Source organism: Anomaloglossus baeobatrachus, chromosome 6, assembly GCF_048569485.1.
Source record: "Anomaloglossus baeobatrachus isolate aAnoBae1 chromosome 6, aAnoBae1.hap1, whole genome shotgun sequence".
In the NCBI taxonomy this organism is placed as follows: Eukaryota; Metazoa; Chordata; class Amphibia; order Anura; family Aromobatidae; genus Anomaloglossus; species Anomaloglossus baeobatrachus.
Window position 1 is genome coordinate 474006610 of NC_134358.1, and position 21782 is coordinate 474028391.

A 21782-nucleotide genomic window follows, 5' to 3' on the forward strand; every position below is an offset into this window, starting at 1 on the left:
AGAAGACGTTCGCTTTCCTATGTACGCCATGTGAGATGTTGTTTCCTAAGGCAAAATATGACATTTCCTTCCAGGAAACCTGCCTTTGTGGCGTAACGTCTGTGTCACTGAAAAAAAGGAAATAAGTAAAAATGTAAATTATTGGGGGAGCACCCAAAAAGCTCCACACCCCTATTGTTTTCTCGGTGTGATCTCCTTCATGGAACAATATTTGGATTGCTGTACTACTGACTAATATAAATCATCATGAGACACGTCTTCTGGGACAAGCCATCTTCATCAGTCCTGTGTACACGATCGATATACCTACTGGAAAATGCAAATGGCTTTATAGGAAAGAGCTATTAATATCATCACAGCTATGTATGGAAATATCTGGACCGCTACCAGAACTTCTAATAGCACCAAGACACAGATTACATCAACCCACTAGATAAAACCGGGCGATGATCAGAATATTATGTCCGCACACCCCACTATACAACCCTGCTCATAGTATACGTGTATACAGTGCGCAAGATATACACCCCGAGCGGATCACACATGCAATGGAAACACAGCACATGCAGGGACTACCGGGGAGGAATCGGAGGACTGGACAGGTCCGTGTTGTTCACTTACATCTGGCTATGTATTCTTAGGCCACGTGCACACATTGAGTATTTGGTGAGTTTTTTACCTCAGTTTTTTACCTCAGTATCTGTAAGCCAAAACCAGTAGTGGGACAATCAGAGGAAAACTATAATAGAAACATGTCACCTCTTCTCCATTATTACCCACTCCTGGTTTTGGCTTATAAATGCTGAGGTAGAAAACTTACCAAATACTCAACGTGTGCACGAGGCCTAGTGGAGACTACAGAACAACATTTTCTCACAAAGTGGTTGTCCGGTCTAAATCCATAAGTCTGCTCTATGTGTCGCTCTATGTGACTGCAGACTTGTGAATCCTGACATTTTGCGCACTGTGAGCTGTGAGGATTCGCTAGTATGAATCCTGACATTGTGCGCATTCTGAGGATTCGCTGGCATGAAACCTGACATTGTGCGCACTGTGCGCTGTGAGGATTCTCCGCTGTCAGAGCCGAGAATGGTGTCATGTTGCCGCGAGTATGTGATATGCAGACTCCCGGCTAGAATCGGGCTAGTGGGTTACAGCTTATCTCAACACACTTACATTGAGTGAGGCTGCGCCCATCTAGTCAGGTTCAGGGCTGGACTATGCATATTACCACTGGCGAATCCTCATACCCCCCTCTAACCCTTGCACATGTGAATGTGTGGGGTACAGTCCTCTCAGCCAGGAGCCCCCAGGGGGATTAGCCGTGTCCTTGGTTCCAGCTTGAGGCTCTGACCAGTCAGCGATATCCGCTATAGATGAAATATAGTAATGCATGGCAACCATTCTGATGGATTAGTTTCTGTAATACAGGGACAGCTTAGGGTCACCCTTCTATTTTGTCCATATACTTGAAGAGGGCACATGGACAAGGGCTGTCTTGATGAGGAGAGGACGGCATACTTCACATGGTACCGAGCGCTGGACCTGCAGCACCACATACAGGAAGGACAGAAAGCAGATCATGAGAATAACTGTAATAATACAGACAATATACAGCAGACAATGTGATAACATAAAAGTACTATAGTCACTAGTTATATCCAGCGCCACTGCTCCAGGTCTCCTTACAGGTCATTGTTCACTAAGCTTTATGCTATCTACACACAAGACCGCTGCAGGCAATCACTGCTCAGTCCTATGATCGGCTGCAGAAGTCATCTGTAAACACCATCTTATCACTACAACCAAGTGAACAAAGATTGTCAGCGAGCAGTGCCGTAACCTAAAGCATATCAGCCGCAATGCAAAATGGCTAATAGAGCCCCAACTATCACTTTCTCTGGCCCGCAACACACATCCGTTTTTTTGTACGTGTGCGGTACGTATTTGCACGTACCGGAGACACGGAGACCCATGTTATTCAATGGTAGATGGCACATGGCGTGTGTCCGTGCGGTAAGTACGTGTGTGCTACACGGACGACATGTCCGTTTTTGGCCGGCAGCATGCAGGCACGGACCCGCTTTAGTCTATGGGTCCGTGCCTGCACGGACCGCACACGGAGTATGTCCGTGTTCAGCACGTATCGTCCGTGTTTCATCACAAAATCTGCAACACTTGTTACCAATCTATCAGGTCATTTGAAAGCAAACAACAACACCAGGATCTCATGATGAATGATTAAAATCGTTAATTGGGTAAAAATGCGGGCCTTTAAAAACGGACAGCACACGTACGTATTTTATGTCAATACGGACATTCCACGCGCACACACGGCTCGCATACGCCATCACACGGATGCCATACGTAACGGAGAAACGCCCCTAAAAAACAGAACACGGACTCGAAAAACGGACCGTGAGACACGTACTTTTTTTTGCGGAAGTGTGTTTTAGGCCTCTAACAGTACTGTGCTCCTATGGGGCAGAGGGACTTGTTTGGCTCCATGGTCCAGATGCGGCCACTATAGTTACGCCCCGCTCAGGGCACCAAGGTTGCCAACTTGACTTTCATTTTTTTTCTGGACAGATTATCAAATAATCATGGACAGACAGTGTTTTTTGGAAAACTGTAATAAATCATTGTGATTATCAGTGATACATGTCCACAACATATAATTATGATATGAAAACATCTGCTGCATTCACTGTAAACTATAAAATGATAATTACAGTCAAAATAACTGTATATGTTTGAAAAAAAAATCACAGACTCCTTCAGTTTTTTTTATGGATCGGGCAAAAATGTGCCCTATTTTTACTGATTGTCCTGACATTTCCGGTCGGTTGGCGGCCCAGCAGGGCCCACAGAGCAGGAGGCTGTGGAGGCACCTGTGTAACAGGCGAGCATAGAGTCTGCCTGCACATTGCCTGCCTTTGTGCTCTTTAGGCTTAGGACACATGGGCATTTCGCATCCGATGCGTTATGCTAATGACCCCCGTCTCCCGCTCTGTAAGCCGAATGTCATTATTCTGTGATGTGATCCTGCGATCGGATCACAGCTGCGGAGGAGAGGGGGGACTAATCTCCCCATCTTCTCCATTATCAGCTTATGCGATTATCGCACTGCACTCCGCTGTAATGTGAGCAATGTTTTTCTTGCACCCATAGACTTATATGGGTGTGAGTGAAAACTAATTTTGTTTGTTTTCTCGTTCTGATTAGGGCTGAAAAATTTTTTACACCTGGGAGCTGCCCCAGAGTAACATTGGTCCCAGTGGAATGCGATTTTTTTAATCGCATTCCACTCACTCCGTTTTACTGGCCGTGTGTACTGACCCTTACTATATGGCTCTTATGCATGTGCATCCATAAATGAAGAGAAAATATAGCTATGCACAGGTGAGATGTAAGCGTGCAGCTAGTTAAAAAGGATGACTGTGAATAAGGAACATATTCCGAAACGCGTCCCTCGTCCAGGTTTTTAACCTTTTTAACATGTATTAATAAAGAAGAACAAGCTTTATATTTTGGATGTCGTGCTGGACTTTTTCTTTTTTCCTAGAGTATATAAGAGCCCAGGCTGATCTGTATAATATAAAAGCACCTTTAATTACAATCACCTGCGGGCCGTCCAGTCCAATGGGCATCGCTGCTATTGGTCCAGCGCCTCCTCTCTGCTGCAATCGCCATCCTCCTTCATAGCTTTATGTGAATGACACGTCCTACGTCATCCACACAGGCCAGCACTGCGGTCCTGCACATGCGCAATTTGAACTGCCATGCTGAGAGCAGATCAAAGTACTGTAATGCGCAGGCGTGAGGAAACTTCAAAGAACGCCTGTGCATGCGCACTACAATACTTTGATTTTCCCTCAGCAGGGCAGAGCAAAGTGCACCTGCGCAGAAGCACAATGGAGGACACTGTGTGGATGATGTAGGACGCGTCATCCACACAGGGCTGGGAAGGAGGACGGCGATCGCAACAGAGAGGAGGTGCAGGACCGGAGAGCAGCGAAGCTTATTTGACCGGACCGCCCCGCAGGTAAGTATAAAGGTGTTATTTACATTTTACAGTGCTGCCTGGGCTCTTATATACAGAATTCTAGAATGCTGTATATAAGGGCTAACTGCTGGTGGCCGCAGCTTATAGGAGGAAAACATGGTGACAGGTTTCCTTTAAGGCTGTGTTCCCAAGATAAGTTTTTGGCACTATCTTTTCTGCATCTTACAGTTCCAGCAAAGTGGATGGGACTTAAGGGTGCTTTACACGCTGCGACATTGCTAGCGATGTAGAGCGCGATAGCACCCGCCCCCGTCGTTCATGCGACATTTGGTGCTCGCTGCCATAGTGAACATTATCGCTACGGCAGCGTCACACGCACATACCTTGTCAGTGACGTCGCTGTGACCGCCGAACAATCCCTCCTTCAAGGGAGAAGTGCGTTAGGCGTCATAGCGACGTCACTGCGGCGTCACTAAGCGGACGCCCAATAGCAGAGGAGGGGCGGAGATGAGCGGGACGTAACATCCCGCCCTCCTCCTTCCTTCCTCATTGCCGGTGGATGCAGGTAAGGAGATGTTCGTCGCTCCTGCGGTGTCACAGGAACAGGAACGACGAATAACATCGTACCTGTGGCAGCAGCGATATTAAGGAAAGGAGCGATGTGTCAACGATCACCGTTTTTGTGATCGTTGATCGTCGCTCCTTGATGTCACACGCTGCGATGTCGCTACCGGCGCTGGATGTGCGTCACTACTGAAGTGACCCCGACGATATATCGGTAGCGATGTCGCAGCGTGTAAAGCACCCTTTAGTGAAATCTCGTGCCCAATATATTTTTTTTTACTCACAAAAATCCACGGATAAAAAAAATGCATGTGTTTTCAGCCACTAAAAGCTCCTAGTGGAGCCGCAGCCTTGGTGTGCGCACAAGTGGAGTATTTGCAGCAGATTTTTCTGCACTGAAATCCAGAGTGTGTGCAGGAAACCCGCTGCGTAAATGATGCATGTTTGATGCGGTTTTATGTGCATTTGACATGAGTTTTTACTTATGGTTCTTTTTTCTACCATTCATTTGAATGGGTGAAAAATGCTGAAAGAAATGACATGTTGCAGATTTGAAAATAAAATATAAAAAATGATTTTTCCATTTCAGAACTCTAACTTTTTTTTAAGAGAGGTAAAAACATATGACAGATCTGCCATCAATTTCACTATTACAAACTGAAAGAGAAACTAAATTCCCTTCTGTGGAAGTCCCCTGGTGAGCAATTTCCAGTAAGTATTTCCTTGAAGGTTTTATGCCTTGGACTTTGGCATATTTAGGGATGTTTTACAACTATAGGGACAAAGAACAGCTCCCCTGTTCTTGAAGTACGGTACTGACCGTGATGAGCGGGCACTGCCATGCTCGGGTGCTCGGGACTCGTAATGAGCAGTCGGACACTCGGATGGGCGAGATTAGAGAATAATGGAAGATCTTCCAGTAAAATACTCGAGTCTCCCATTGTTTCCATTATACTCAGTACTTGAGTCGAGCCCGTCCGAACATCTAACTGCTTGTCAAGAGAACCGAGCACCCGAGCATGATAGTGCCCACTCATCACTAGTTACAAGTACCGAGCACCCGAGCATGGTAGTGCCCGCTCATCACTAGTTACAAGTACCGAGCAAACGAGCATGGTAGTGCCCGCTCATCACTAGTTACAAGTACCGAGAAAACGAGCATGGTAGTGCCCGCTCATCACTAGTTACAAGTACCGAGCCAACGAGCATAATAGTGCCCGCTCATCACTAGTTACAAGTACCGAGCACCCGAGCATGATAGTGCCCGCTCATCACTAGTCACAAGTACCGAGCACCCGAGCATGATAGTGCCCACTCATCACTAGTTACAAGTACCGAGCACCCGAGCATGGTAGTGCCCACTCATCACTAGTTACAAGTACCGAGCACCCGAGCATGGTAGTGCCCACTCATCACTAGTTACAAGTACCGAGCCAACGAGCATGATAGTGCCCGCTCATCACTAGTTACAAGTACCGAGCACCCGAGCATGATAGTGCCCGCTCATCACTAGTTACAAGTACCGAGCACCCGAGCATGATAGTGCCCGCTCATCACTAGTTACAAGTACCGAGCCAACGAGCATGATAGTGCTCACTTATCACTAGTTACAAGTACCGAGCCAACGAGCATGGTAGTGCTCACTCATCACTAGTTACAAGTACCGAGCCAACGAGCATGATAGTGCTCACTCATCACTAGTTACAAGTACCGAGCCAACGAGCATGATAGTGCTCACTCATCACTAGTTACAAGTACCGAGCATGATAGTGCCCGCTCATCACTAGTTACAAGTACCGAGCACCCGAGCATGATAGTGCCCGCTCATCACTAGTTACAAGTACCGAGCACCCGAGCATGATAGTGCCCACTCATCACTAGTTACAAGTACCGAGCCAACGAGCATGATAGTGCCCGCTCATCACTAGTTACAAGTACCGAGCACCCGAGCATGATAGTGCCCGCTCATCACTAGTTACAAGTACCGAGCAAACGAGCATGATAGTGCTCACTCATCACTAGTTACAAGTACCGAGCCAACGAGCATGATAGTGCTCACTCATCACTAGTTACAAGTACCGAGCACCCGAGCATAGTAGTGCCCGCTCATCACTAGTTACGAGTACTGAGCACCCGAGCATGGTAGTGCCCACTCATCACTAGTTACAAGTACCGAGCACCTGAGCATGGTAGTGCTCGCTTATCACTAGTTACAAGTACCGAGAACCCGAGCATGGTAGTGCCCGCTCATCACTAGTTACAAGTACTGAGCACCCGAGCATGGTAGTGCTCGCTTATCACTAGTTACAAGTACCGAGAACCCGAGCATGGTAGTGCCCGCTCATCACTAGTTACAAGTACTGAGCACCCGAGCATAGTAGTGCCCGCCCGTTCATCACTAGTTACAAGTACCAAGCACTCAAGAATGATAGTGCCCACTCATCACTAGTTACGAGTACTGAGGCCACGGACATGGTAGTGCTCGCTCATCACTAGTTACGAGTACTGAGGCCCCGAGCATTGCAGTGTATGGCGCTGTGGCGTTCATGCTCTATACACTGTACACGTTCACCCACTGCAGAATTGCAAACAGTTAATTGGGGGATGTGTCGGGTGCCAGAACCCCATTGATCTAGTACTGATAACGTAACTTTTGGACAACCCCTTTAACAAACTGTTTTCTGTGGGACACTACGGTGCCTCCTAGCGGCACAGAATGCACAGCGGCCGGAAAGAGCGGTCTAGATCACACATCTCCTGCACCCTATCACAAGCACATCAGCAATGCATCTTGTTATATTATCATAGTGGAAACCACACTCCTCTCTCCATGATTAAAAGTTGATATGGCGCAAGGCTCTGTTCACATCTGCGGTACGAGACTTCGTGGGGATTTAGCATACTATTCTTGCTATCGACAGCCATCACCTCCGCAGAATTGATAAGTAATTTGGCTGTGCTGGCACCATTTAGATCTGTACAGTGTTGAAGCCATATTACACATGTGATCAGAAGCATTACTCTATGGGCTCACAATATGGCTAAGTTCACAGGAGCAGGTAAAAAAAAAAAATCTGATTTTTAATTTGGAAAAAAAAACGACAATTTTCATCTGTAATGTCATCTGTGTGCCGTTTGCTTTTATACAGCAGCAATTATTCAAATTTACAAGACCAAATACAGTTACCTTTGTTAAAGCACAACTCCTGTGTTTTTTTCGCGCTATTGCCTTCATTAGCTTCGTGGAGGTGACAGGAGCGGCGGTGTCTTCTGCAGCTCCGGTCACCTCCATGCAGCAGAGCTGGATGCGACGCTGGAGCATCCTGGATGACGCCGGACATGGAGGGCTTTTTCGAGCTTATTAAAGTGGTGAACCAGGGTATATGTTTGTGTTTTTTATTTCTAATAAAGGATTTTTTCGGGTGTGTGTGTGTGTTTATTTACTGTCACTTACAGATTAATCATGGAAGGTATCTCGGGGAGATGCCTGACATGAATAATCTAGGATTTAGTGGCAGCTATGGGCTGCCAATAACTCCTTATTACACCGATTTGCCAACGCACCAAGGCAAATTGGGAAGAGCCGGGTACAGTCCCAGAACTGTCGCATATAATGTATGCGGCAATTCTGGGCGGCTGCTGACTGATATTGTTAGGCTCGGGGGCTCCCCATAACGTGGAACTCCCCATCCTGAGAATAGCAGCCTTCAGCCGTATGGCTTTATCTGGCTGGTATTAAAATTGGGGGGGACCGCACGCCGGCTTTTTTTAATTATTTATTTATTTTACTGCACAGTATAGACACGCCCACCGGCTGCTGTGATTGGGTGCAGTGAGACAGCTGTCACTCAGCGTGGGGGGCGTGTCTGACTGCAACCAATCACAGGCGTCTGTGGGTGGGGAAAGCAGGGAATAAGAGATTGATTAATGAGCGGCCGGCATATTCAAAGTAATTGTTGCCGTGTATTCTCTGCACAGCTGTTCCTCGCCGCGCTGGTGACCGGGGAGCGGTATGAGCCGGGGAAAGAAAAAAAACGAGCGCCAATGTAAGTATGACTGAGAACAGCAGAAAAAAAGGTAAGTATACTGAATTTAATTTAAAAAAAAAAAGAACGCTAGTGTAAAAACGCACACGCACGAAACGTGCTGAACACGGACATACTCCGTGTGCGGTACGTGCAGGCACGGACCCATAGACTTTAGCGGGTCCGTGCCTGCGTGCTGCCGGCCAAAAACGGACATGTCGTCCGTGCAGAAAAGCGCACACACGTACTTACCACACGGACACAAGTTCCGTGTGATTTTACGTGTGTGTGCCATCTACCATAGAACAACATGGGTCTCCGTGTGTACGTGTCTCCGGTACGTGCAAATACGTACAAATTACACGGATGTGTGTTGCGGGTCTAAGAGGGAGCAATAAGAAACAACCATTCTCCTGCCCCATCACCGCAGCTTTCTAAGTCCTGTCCTCTAATAAGAGAAGTAAAATAGATATTCCTTTATTATGAAGCTGATTCCTTACTGCCAGACACATTCCCTTGATTATATTACTGGGAATCTGCTAGAACCTGACAACTAAGACAGAACCTCAGATGGGTTCACCCCTGTCCCCATCACCAGGGATGGGCTGAGCACCCTCACAAAACATGTGGTTACACTGGAGCCATTTTTCCCTTTAGGCTAAGGCTAGTTTCACACTTGCGTTGAACGGTATACGTTGCATTGCGTTGTGTAACGGATGCAACGGATGTGTTGCATATAGTGGCACAACGGATGCTGCAAAACAACGCAATTCGTTTTGATTTTTTTTTTTTTACAGTTTTACCAGCGGCAGACTATTGTGAACGATCAGCTGATCGCTCCCTGCAGCCGGCCGCCGGGTGATCAGCTGATCGCTCCCTGCAGCCGGCCAATCAGCTGATCGCTCCCTGCAGCCGGCCGATCAGCTGATCGCTCCCTGCAGCCGGCCGATCAGCTGATCGCTCCCTGCAGCCGGCCGATCAGCTGATCGCTCCCCGCAGCCGGCCGATCAGCTGATCGCTCCCCGCAGCCGGCCGCCGGGTGATCAGCTGATCGCTCCCCGCAGCCGACCGCCGGGTGATCAGCTGATCGCTCCCCGCAGCCGACCGCCGGGTGATCAGCTGATCGCTCCCCGCAGCCGACCGCCGGTGATCAGCTGAGTGCTGTCACTTGCCAGCCGCCAGGTGATCAGCTGATCGCTCCCTGCAGCCGGCCACCGGGTGATCAGCTGATCGCTCCCTGCAGCCGTCCACCCGGTGATCAGCTGATCGCTCCCTGCAGCCGACCGCCGGTGATCAGCTGAGCGCTGTCACTTGCCGGCCGCCGGGTGATCAGCTGATCGCTCCCCGCAGCCGGCCGCCGGGTGATCAGCTGAGCGCTGTCACTTGCCGGCCGCCGGGTGATCAGCTGATCGCTCCCTGCAGCCGACCGCCGGGTGATCAGCTGAGCGCTGTCACTTGCCGGCGCCCGGGCATGCTGGCGGGCGGGCGCTCAGCTGAGCGCTGTGACTTGCCGGCGGGCGCTCAGCTGAACGTTTGGCCACCGCGAGCCAAAATAAAAAAAAAAAAAAAAAAAAAAGCATGCGCAGTGAAATCCAGAGGATTCCGCTGCTCAAAATAACGTTACATGCTGCGTTCCTCCCGCTGGGCGGAAGCAACGGAGCGTCGCCCAGCGGAAGCAACGCAGGTCCTTTTGGTACAATCGGTCACCCATACAAGTCTATGGGAAACAGCGGAATCCGTTAACGGATTCCGCTGTTTTCCAAAAGGGCGGATTGTAACGGAAGGAAATAAACGCAAGTGTGAAAGTACCCTAAGTTCACACTTCAGTTGTTTTGCATCAGTCACAATCCGTCGCCTTGAGGAATTACGGTATCCTGCAAAATATTTTGCAGGAATCCTGATTTTCCCCGTAGGCTTCTATTAGTGACGGATTGTGACTGATTATGCTGCGTTGCATCCGCTGCGTCGCGGTCAGTCATTTTTTAACTGACCGCCGGGCGGGAGCAACGCAGCATGTAACGTTTTTTGAGCAGCGCGATCCGTAGGATTTTGCTGCGCATGCTCTCTCTGGCTCCCCGCCCCCGTAACCAGGATAAACATCGGGTAACCAAGCAATGCGCTTTGGTTAGTTACCCGATATTTACAGTGGTTAGGGGTGCAGGGAGCCCGCGCTAAGCTGGTATCCTAGATAAATATCGGGTAACCAAGCAAAAAGTGCTTTGCTTATACCCGATGTTTACCCTGGATACAGTGTGCAAGGAGGCCGACACTTCACCACTCGGCTCCGCCCCCTCCCGCACTCCGCATGTGTACACACACTCACTTGTCCCCAGCCCTGCAGTCCCCGCGGCATTAACGTCCTCAGCTCCACGGCCCCGCTTGGCTCCGCCCCCTCCCGCACTCCGCATGTACACACACATGTAGACACACACACACACTCACTCACTCGCTCACCTGTCCCCAGCCATGCAGACCGCGGCACTGACGTCCTCAGCTCCGCCCCCGAACTCCACCCCCCGCACACAACGGAGTCCGACAAAAATTCTTTTCTTTGTCACCGTTGTCATCCGTTGTACAACGCATCAGTCACATGAGTCAAGCAACGCATGTGACTGATGCAAAACAACGGAAATGTGAACTTAGCCTAATTTGCTCAGTTTACCTATAACACTTTTCAATGGAAGAATATAAAGATGGCAGCTCCATCCTTCGTCCCGGCTGCTTTATTTTCGATCCTTTGGTCTAAACAGGACATGGCTTACTCTGCCGGACCATGAGCAGGGTGTGAATGGCGGCCGGCTGCTCATGTCAATCGCCAAGCCAGCCTCCTTCTCTGTTATGTCCGATGTATAGGCAGAGGAGGGGGCTTAGTAACTAAAATGAGCCCATCCCCTTCATACACTGCCCTACTCATGGGCCAAAACAAAAAGATGTCCTGTGCTAAGGACAGGACTGAAAGCGTTCTCAATCAGCCACCTGATGACAAGGTCTAACAGGCCTATATTAGGAAGATTAGTGATTTATGTATTTATTTTTGCCTGGAAACCCCCCTTTAAGCCCAGGATGAGCAATGGTATAAATCTTTTACTGGAAAACCCCATTAAGCCCAGGCGAGCACTGCAATGTATACAACTTTCAGGCAGAAAACAGATGCAGCTATGCCCTATATGAGAGGTCTTCACGAATAAGAAAGTAATGCCATGAAATAGTCCTTTACAGGCTTGTTAGGTGGGGGAGGGGGAGAACAGCACATCAATCCTCCACAGGACTCAATTCAATTTTGTTGTCCTCCTTTTGAGGCATTAAAAGGAGTTGTCCATTATTATTAATTCTTCCTCATAGCTTGTAGCTTGTGAGCAGGACCCTCACTGCTCTTGGTGTATGTTGAATTATCATTAGAAGTGGCCTCAGGCAGGTAATGCTTTGAATTAATAACATTTTCATTACTTGTTGACCCCCCTCCTCCCCCACCTCTCCAGCGCCTCCTTTCCGCCAGTCTATATTTACAGGGCAGAAGCGGTAACATCCCATCTACGACACATGACTGCTGCAGCCAATCACTGATCACAGTGGTCACACATACAATTGTTACTGCTAATGCCAGAGATTGGCTGTAAATGATGAAAGGGGCGCCATCAGCTCCAGTACCCGCCAACATGATTCATGGGGATAGTGATGATTATTTCTATATTTTATAGTGGGTACGGAAAGTATTCAGACCCCTTTAAATTTTTCATTCTTTCATTGTAGCTATTTGGTAAATTCAAAAAAGTTAATATTTTTCTCACTGATGTACACTCTGCACCCCATCTTGACAGAAAAAAAACAAAAACAGAAATGTAGACATTTTTTGCACATTTTTTAAACCAGAAAAACTGAAATATCACATGGTCATAAGTATTCAGACCCTTTGCTCAGACACTCATATTTAAATCACATGCTGTTGATTTCCTTCTTATCCTCCTTGAGATGGTTCTACTCCTTCATTGGAGTCTAGCTGTGTTTTATTAAACTGATAGGACTTGATTTGGAAAGACACACACCTGTCTATATAAGACCTCACAGCTCACAATGCATGTCAGACCAAATGAGAATTATGAGGTCAAAGGAACTGCCCAAGGAGCTCAGAGACAGAATTGTGGCAAGGCACAGATCTGGCCAAGGTTACAAAAGAATTTCTGCAGTACGCAAGGTTCCTAAGAGCACAATGGCCTCCATAATCCTTAAATGGAAGAAGTTTAGGACCACCAGAACTCTTTCTAGACCTGGCCGTCCAGCCAAAGTGAGCAATCGTGGGAGAAGAGCCTTGGTGAGAGAAGTAAAGAAGAACCCCAAGATCACTGTGGCTGAGTTCCAGAGATGCAGTAGGGAGATGGGAGAAAGTTCCACAAAGTCAACTATCACTGCAGCCCTCCACTAGTCGGGCCTTTATGGCAGAGTGGCCTGATGGAAGCATCTGCTCAGTCCAAGACATATGAATGCCCGCATAAAGTTTACAAAAAAGCACATAAAGGACTCCCAGACTATGAGAAATAAGATTCTCTGGTCTGATAAGATGAAAATAGAACTTTTTGGTGATAATTCTAAGCGATATGTGTGGAGAAAACCAGGCATTGCTCATCACCTGCCCAATACAATCCCAACAGTGAAACATGGTGGTGGCAGCTCATGCTATCGGGGTGTTTTTCAGCTGCAGGGACAGGACGACTGGTTGCAATTGAAGGAAAGATGAATGTGCCTAAGTACAGAGATATCCTGGAAGAAAACCTCTTCCAGAGTGCTCTGGACCTCAGACTTGGCTGAAGGTTCACCTTCCAACAAGACAATGACCCTAAGCACACAGCTAAAATATCAAAGGAGTGGCTTCAGAACAACTCTGTGACCATTCTTGACTGGCCCAGCCAGAGCCCTGACCTAAACCCAATTGAGCATCTCTGGAGAGACCTGAAAATGGCTGTCCACCAACGTTCACCATCCAACCTGACGGAGCTGGAGAGGATCTGCAAGGAAGAATGGCAGAGGATCCCCAAATCCAGGTGTGAAAAACTTGTTGCATCATTCCAAGAAGACTCATGGCTGTAATAGCTCAAAAGGGTGCGTCTACTCAATACTGAGCAAAGGGTCTGAATACTTATGAACATGTGATCGTTCAGTTTTTCTTGTTTAATAAATTTGCAAAAATTTCTACATTTCTGGGTTTTTTTTGTCATGATGGGAGATGGGGTTGCAGAGTGTACATTAATCAGAAAAAATGAACTTTTTTGAATTTACCAAATGGCTGCAATGAAACAAAGAATGAAAATTTTAAAGGGGTCTGAATACTTTCCGTACCCACTGTATATCGATCCTTACTGCTTTCCCAATTTTGAAAAAAATTGGAAAACCCTGTAAGCAGGCGGCCATATTAAGGATACATAAAATAACATGCATATAAATATAGGGAGCTGTACTATACCCCTGTATCTTAAAAAAAATAAAAAAATGGTCTTTTCAACTTGTTTTTTTCCTACATGCAACGTACATTGGGAGAAATAAGGCACTATATGGAGACCCGCACAGTTTCCTATAGCTCCAGACAACTGCATCGTCTCTCTTTGCCCCAATACACATTATATGGAGACTCTTCGCATGTCACCGATGACTCTTGTGAAGTTTACTAGTCGTGGGTAAACTATGTTTTAAAAACAAAGACATCTGTAAAATATCTATAGAAAGGTAAGGGATATGAAAACCTGCAAGCAAATATTTTTTGCCAAAATAATACATTTAAAATGAATAAAAAAAGGTACTTTGCAATAGGAGTTTTCCCACCTTTTTGTTTATGCAGCTCCTATGTAGACTATGTATCTCCATGGTAACAGACTACAAATAATCTCTATGTAGTCAGATCCTACAGTCAAATTACATGGTCTCCCCCCTACTTCTAGCTAACCTAATTCATGTATGTTAGTACAAAATCGATGAAAAGTAGAATAAAATATTTACATGCCCATGATCAGGACTGTGTCCTGGACGCGGCGGGTCCTGACCTGTGGGGTTGTAAGTCTCCTCTGCAGAAGAACGCAGGAGACCGCAGCTGCTCGTCCCCACGATCAGGGTTCAGTGCGCTGCGATCTCTCACTTGTGTTCTCCCTACAAAGAATGCATGCGCATCCGCAGCAAAGAATTGACATGCTGCGGCCTTGGAAAGCCGTACTGGAGGTCAGTTTTTGCTGTGAGCAACACACACAGTGCACTAGATTTCTAGAAATCCCATCCACTGTGCTTGTACTGTACATCGCAGCGTTTTGGACCCAGCTGAAGCATGCTGCATCCAAAATGCTGTGAACCCTGACTGTGGGCACGGAGCCTAAAGGGGGCTTTACACGCAACGACATCGCTAACGAGATGTTGTTGGGGGTCACGGAATTCGTGACGCACATGCGGCCTCATTAGTGACGTTGTTGCATGTGAAACGTACCAACGACCACTGGCGATCAAAATTACTCACCTAATCGTTGACATGTTCTAATCCCAAATATCGTTGCTGGTGTGGGACGCAGGTTGTTCATCGTTCCTGAGGCAGCACACATCGCTACGTGAGACACCCCAGGAACGATGAACAAAACCGTACCTGCGTCCTCCGGCAACAAGGTGGGCGTGTCTTTCTTTCGGCTGCTCTCTGCCCCTCCGCTTCTATTGGACGGCTGCCGTGTGACGTTGCTGTGACGCCGCATGAACCGCCCCCTTAGAAAAGAGGTTGCTCGCCAGCCACAGCGACGTCGCTAGGAAGCTAAGTCCGTGTGACGGCTCCTAGCGATATTGTGCGCCACGAGCAGCGATTTTCCCGTGACGCACAAACGACGGGGGCGGGTGCTTTCAGGAGCGACATCGCTAGCGATGTCGCTGCCGGTAAAGCAGCCTTAAGACTATAAGGTTGTAGCGTTTCATAAATCCAATATTCATTGACCAAAAGCCTGATAGCCATGTATGAGTCTACTGAGTTCAGGTCAGGACAGGGAGGTCCATCTCAGACCATGAATGTCGGACTTGTGAAAAGAGCAGAGGATTAGTGATGAGCGGGCACTGCCATGCTCGGTTGCCGGTACTCGTAATAACCAGTTGGATGCTTAGATGGGAGCGACTCATGTACCTGAGTATAATGGAACTTTTCCCTTAAAATGCTCAAGTCCCCCATTGACTTCCAGTATACTTGGGTACTCAAGTCGCTCCCATCCGAGCATCCAACAGGTCATTACGAGTACCGGGCACCCGAGCATGATGCTACTACTTCACTACACAGAATGGCTTTTCAGGAGATGCAGACATAAAACCATAGGACATTTTTAATAGAAACCCATTACAGAGTGGCTTTATTTCCCATTTTAGATGTATTATGGCAATAAAAATAAAATTGTCTGAGACGGTGGAGATAGCTTCGAAGGCTTATTTTCACGTTGACCAGTAATCACCTATCCACAGCGGTCAGAACTTCAGCGATCAGCTACTGTGTGGGTTGGTGATACCACGCTAAAGGCCCCCGTTCACAGAGTACTGTCAGCTTACCGGATATCAATGGGCTCGGTCAGTGCTGTACATAGGGGCCTCCTGGCGCTATCCTGACAGATGGTGTTGGGGGAGCATCTGCCATGTCCGATTTTAGCCTACCAATCCTTCTGTGCTTGGTGATATAAGTCACCGGCAGAGTCCGGCATAGAGACCGCAGGAGCGCTCGGGGGGGACCTGTGTGTGGGCGAGTCCGGAGAGACTGCGGGTGGTCAAACAATCTCCAGTGGAAAGCTATAGATCATGTATGGTGGGGTTAGGAGGACAGGAGTGGACAATCTGTGCTCGGATCTTACTCCCGCTTCTCCCCGCCATACTGTTGGGCTTTTTTATGCACATTCTTATGGTTTTTAAAAGGGGGCGCTGCTCACAGAATAATGACTGAGACAAGCCCCCAGACCCTCTTTTAGTAAAGACCATAAAAATGAGCACTAAATATAAAACCCTTGACCGTGGAACCTTAGGCTAAGTTCACACTTCAGTTGTTTTCAATCCGTCAGGTCCGTCAGCAACGGATCAGTTGTTTTTTAGGCTAAGTTCACACATCCTGTGTTTTGCATCAGTCACAATCCGTCGCCTTGGGGAATTACGGTATCCTGCAAAATATTTTGCAGGAATCCAGTATTTCCCCATAGACTTCTATTAGCGACGGATTGCGACTGATGACCCTGCGTTGCATCCGCTGCGTCGCGGTCCGTCGTTTTTGACTGACCGCCGAGCGGGGAGCAACGCAGAATGTAACGTTTTTCGGGCCGTCAAAATTAACGCGCCGCGCAGGAATCTGTCGCCATCCGTCAAGCTTGTAAGGCTAAGTTCACATTTCCGTTGATTTGTATCAGTCACATGCGTCGCTTGACGCATGTGACTGATGCGCTGTTCAACGCTGTACAACGGATGACAAAGAACAGAATTCTTTGTCGGATTCCGTTGTGTGCGGGGGGCGGAGTTCTGGGGCAGAGCCGAGCGGGGGGCGGGGCCAGGCGCTGAGGATGTCAGTGGAAGTGCTGCGGTCTGCATGGCTGGGGACAGGTGAGTGTATCTGTGAGTGAGTGAGTGTGTGTATGTATGTATGTATGTATGTATGCATGCATGCATGCATGCATGTATGTATGTATGTATGTATGTGTGTGCACATGCAAAGTGCGGGAGGGGGCGGAGCCGAGCGGGGGGCGGGGCCAGGCACTGAGGATGTCAGTGGAAGTGCTGCGGTCTGCATGGCTGGGGACAGGTGAGTGTATCTGTGAGTGAGTGAGTGTGTGTATGTGCATGTATGTATGTATGTATGTGTGTGTGTGCACATGCAAAGTGCGGGAGGGGGCGGAGCCGAGCGGGGGGCGGGGCCAGGCGCTGAGGATGTCAGTAGAAGTGCTGCGGTCTGCATGGCTGGGGACAGGTGAGTGTATGTGTGAGTGAGTGAGTGTGTGTATGTGCATGTATGTATGTATGTATGTGTGTGTGTGCACATGCAAAGTGCGGGAGGGGGCGGAGCCGAGCAGGGGGCGGGGCCAGACGAGGGTGTCAGTGCTTGTCTGCATGGCTGGGGACAGGTGTGTGTGTGTGTGTGTACATACATGTGCGGAGTGCGGGAGGGGGCGGGGCCGAGCGGGGAAGTGTCGGCCTCCCTGCACACGTAACCAGACTAAATATCGGGTAACAGCAAAGCACACGATGTTTACCTTGGTTACCCGATATTTACCTTGGTTACGGGCCTACACCGCTTAGCGCTGGCTCCTTGCACCGTAACCAGGGTAAATATCGGGTAACCAACCAAAGCTGGTGACGTGTGCAGGGAGCCAGAGAGCATGCGCAGCGAAATCCGACGGATCTCGCTGCTCAAAAAACGTTACATGCTGCGTTCCCCCCGCCCGGCGGTCAGTCGTTCCACGACTGATCAGTCGGGCGGAGGGTGCAACGCAGCATCATCAGTCACAATCCGCTGCTCATACAAGTCTATGGGAGCAGCGGAATCCGCTAAACGGATTCCGCTGTTTACAAGAGCAGCGGATTGTGACTGATAGATTTTAGCGGAAATGTGAACTTGGCCTAATGCATGTCTATGGTGCTGGATTCCGTCGTAATCCGTCTTACAATGGAATCCAGCGCAGGATTCCGTCATGCTCTACTGAGCATGCCCAGCATGCTTGGCACGCCCACTGGGCTGTCCCAAACACAGACGGATCATGACTGATCCGTCAAAAAACGGACGCACAGCGGATGTAACGGACGCAACTGATCCGTTTTTTCACAGGATTCCTGTGAAAGGAATCCTGTGAAAAACACATCAGTTGCATCAGTTGACATCTTGAAAATGACTGATCCGTTGCTGACGGACCTGACGGATTGAAAACACAGGATGTGTGAACTTAGCCTTAGATGTCAACTGATGCAACTGATGTGTTTTTCACAGGATTCCTTTCACAGGAATCCTGTGAAAAAACTGATCAGTTGCGTCCGTTACATCCGCTGTGCATCCGTTTTTTGACGGATCAGTCATGATCAGTTTGTGTTTGGGACAGCCCAGTGGGCGTGCCAAACATGCTGGGCATGCTCAGTAGAGCATGGCGGAATCCAGCACTGGATTCCGTCGTAAGACGGATTACGACGGAATCCAGCACCATAGACATACATTGCAAGTGTGGCGGATGGCGACGGATTCCTGCGCGGCGCGTTAATTTTGACGGCCCGAAAAACGTTACATTCTGCGTTGCTCCCCGCTCAGCGGTCAGTCAAAAACGACGGACCGCGACGCAGCGGATGCAACGCAGGGTCATCAGTCGCAATCCGTCACTAATAGAAGTCTATGGGGAAATACTGGATTCCTGCTAAATATTTTGCAGGATTCCGTAATTCCTCAAGGCTACGGATTGTGACTGATGCAAAACAACTGAAGTGTGAACTTAGCCTTAAAAACAAAACAAAAGAACGAGAATAACATATAAGAAAAAGTTGAATACATTGGCCACTTTTGACCAGATGATGAGGTCTCCCAGAAATTTGGGGAACATGTGCTGTTCAGATGTATGGGAGGTGGGGACAGCTCTGGATTTTGGGGAGGTCTGGTTCGCATGCACCTGTCCTCTACTGGATAAAGCGCAGGAGATGGACATGACCCGCACCCCCCAATATTGTCTGATCCCCACAAAAACTCCAGAATAAACTGTATTTGTAGCAACAACGATTTTAAAGTTTGAGAAGTGACGCAACTCCCCAAAAACTGAACCTTCTGGTTAACCTGACGATCTACACCCAGGATGTGCCAACAACAAGCGCCAGCGTAACCCAGCCCGGGATACAGCCTGATCATTATGGGATGGGATCAACAGCTGAATACAAAGGGAGAGTCAGAGGGGGCGGATGATGAGGGTTGTGCTCCCTCCATATAGGATAGTCTGGGCAGGGTGTGGTGCTCACACATCATGCCTCCATGTTTGTTCTGTACCCTGATGTTAGGGGCAGATGATCAGCTCCACTATCCCTGCTGGTCAGTGCTCAGGGGGTGTAACTGGCACACAGCCCCCATCATTACCCTCCCCACACAGGGCATGACCTTGTTCAGGAGACACATCACATTACAGGGTAAATGTCGCACGAGTCATGCGACAAATCATTCTATTGGTGGACCCGGATCATGTCGGCGGCTGCTGCCCTTAGTTACCTCTTTGGTATAGTCTCCGGGGGTGGCACCTGTGCCAATGTGTGAGGGGCTGGCATGGCTGCTGCCGGCAGGTGGCTGGCTCGGGCCTTCGCTGTGGCTCGGGCTGTCGGTGCCCTCCTCAGTGGAGCCTGTGGGCAGCAGGGCACTGCCAGGCTCCGCATCCTCCGCAGGCACTGTGTGGAGCAGCCAGGCGCTGAGCTCAGTCCTGGGCACCCGTGTGTCCCCCAGTGCCCTCACTTCGTCCAGCAGCCTCCGGGCAGTGAAGAAGGAGTCCAGGTCTGGGCTCTTGGGGTGCAGGCTGGACCCCTCCCAAGTGTCCCTCAAGCTGTGAAAGGGGATCTGAGAGTAGGCAGAGCTGGAGCCCAGGATGATCTCCCTGATGGGCGGCAGGTAGGAGTCCAGATCCACCCGCACCCCGGCCAGGCTCAGCAGGATGGCGAACTGCAGCAGACCTTCTGTCATATACTTCTTCAGATCCTTCATTGTATCCCTGCCGGGCCGAGGGGGCGACGAAACTTCCCAGCAGCCCTCTGGTACCGCTCAGTCTGCTGCCAGGGGCCGTGGGCACAGGATGCAGGCGGCGGGCATAACCGGGCAGCGGGGAGCAGCCGGGGGGTCCCTACACCCGGGAGAAGACAAAGAGCTCGCCGGCTGCTCCTCCACTGCCAGACACAAAGGCATCAGTGCACACAGCCGCCGACAATGCCGGGCATGGCTGCACTTCCCACAGGCAGGCAGGCAGGCAGGGCGGTGGGCAGAGCCGAGGGGAGGAGCTGAGGAGAGGAGGTGGGTGACAGGAAGGTGTGAGCGCCCCGAGCCATGCACTGGCAGAGGACAGGACTCCACACGTGCTGCTGCCTATGTCTGCCCTCACTCCCCCCATCATCCCCAGCAGCAGGTCTGCCCTCACTGCCCCATCATCCCCAGCAGCAGGTCTGCCCTCACTGCCCCATCATCCCCAGCAGCAGGTCTGCCCTCACTGCCCCATCATCCCCAGCAGCAGGTCTGCCCTCACTGCCCCATCATCCCCAGCAGCAGGTCTGCCCTCACTGCCCCATCATCCGATTCCCCAGCAGCAGGTCTGCCCTCACTGCCCCATCATCCCCAGCAGGTCTGCCCTCACTCCCCCCATCATCCCCAGCAGCAGGTCTGCCCTCACTGCCCCCATCATCTCCAGCAGGTCTGCCCTCACTGCCGCATCATCCCCAGCAGCAGGTCTGCCCTCACTGCCGCATCATCCCCAGCAGGTCTGCCCTCACTACCCCATCATCCCCAGCAGCAGGTCTGCCCTCACTCCCCCCATCATCCCCAGCAGCAGGTCTGCCCTCACTGCCCCATCATCCCCAGCAGCAGGTCTGCCCTCACTCCCCCCATCATCCCCAGCAGCAGGTCTGCCCTCACTACCCCATCATCCCCAGCAGCAGGTCTGCCCTCACTACCCCATCATCCCCAGCAGCAGGTCTGCCCTCACTCCCCCCATCATCCCCAGCAGCAGGTCTGCCCTCACTGCCCCATCATCCCCAGCAGCAGGTCTGCCCTCACTGCCCCATCATCCCCAGCAGGTCTGCCCTCACTGCCCCATCATCCCCAGCAGCAGGTCTGCCCTCACTGCCCCATCATCCCCAGCAGCAGTTCTGCCCTCACTCCCCCCATCATCCCCAGCAGGTCTGCCCTCACTGCCCCCATCATCCCCAGCAGCAGGTCTGCCCTCACTGCCCCATCATCCCCAGCAGCAGGTCTGCCCTCACTCCCCCCATCATCCCCAGCAGGTCTGCCCTCACTGCCCCATCATCCCCAGCAGCAGGTCTGCCCTCACTGCCCCATCATCCCCAGCAGCAGGTCTGCCCTCACTGCCCCATCATCCCCAGCAGCAGGTCTGCCCTCACTGCCCCATCATCCCCAGCAGCAGGTCTGCCCTCACTGCCCCATCATCCCCAGCAGCAGGTCTGCCCTCACTGCCCCATCATCCCCAGCAGCAGGTCTGCCC

At 49.9% G+C, this 21782-nt stretch overlaps 1 protein-coding gene across 1 annotated transcript in view; it reads right to left on the minus strand.

The window, feature by feature from the left end:
- NFE2L3 (NFE2 like bZIP transcription factor 3) overlaps nt 1–20533 on the minus strand; it is a 75035-nt gene extending 54502 nt beyond the window's left edge. The window contains exon 1 of the mRNA XM_075315349.1: nt 19796–20533. Coding sequence (XP_075171464.1) covers nt 19796–20278 — 483 coding nt within the window. The 5' untranslated portion in view covers nt 20279–20533. The remainder of the gene's footprint in view (nt 1–19795) is intronic.
- Nucleotides 20534–21782: the final 1249 nt, after the last annotated feature.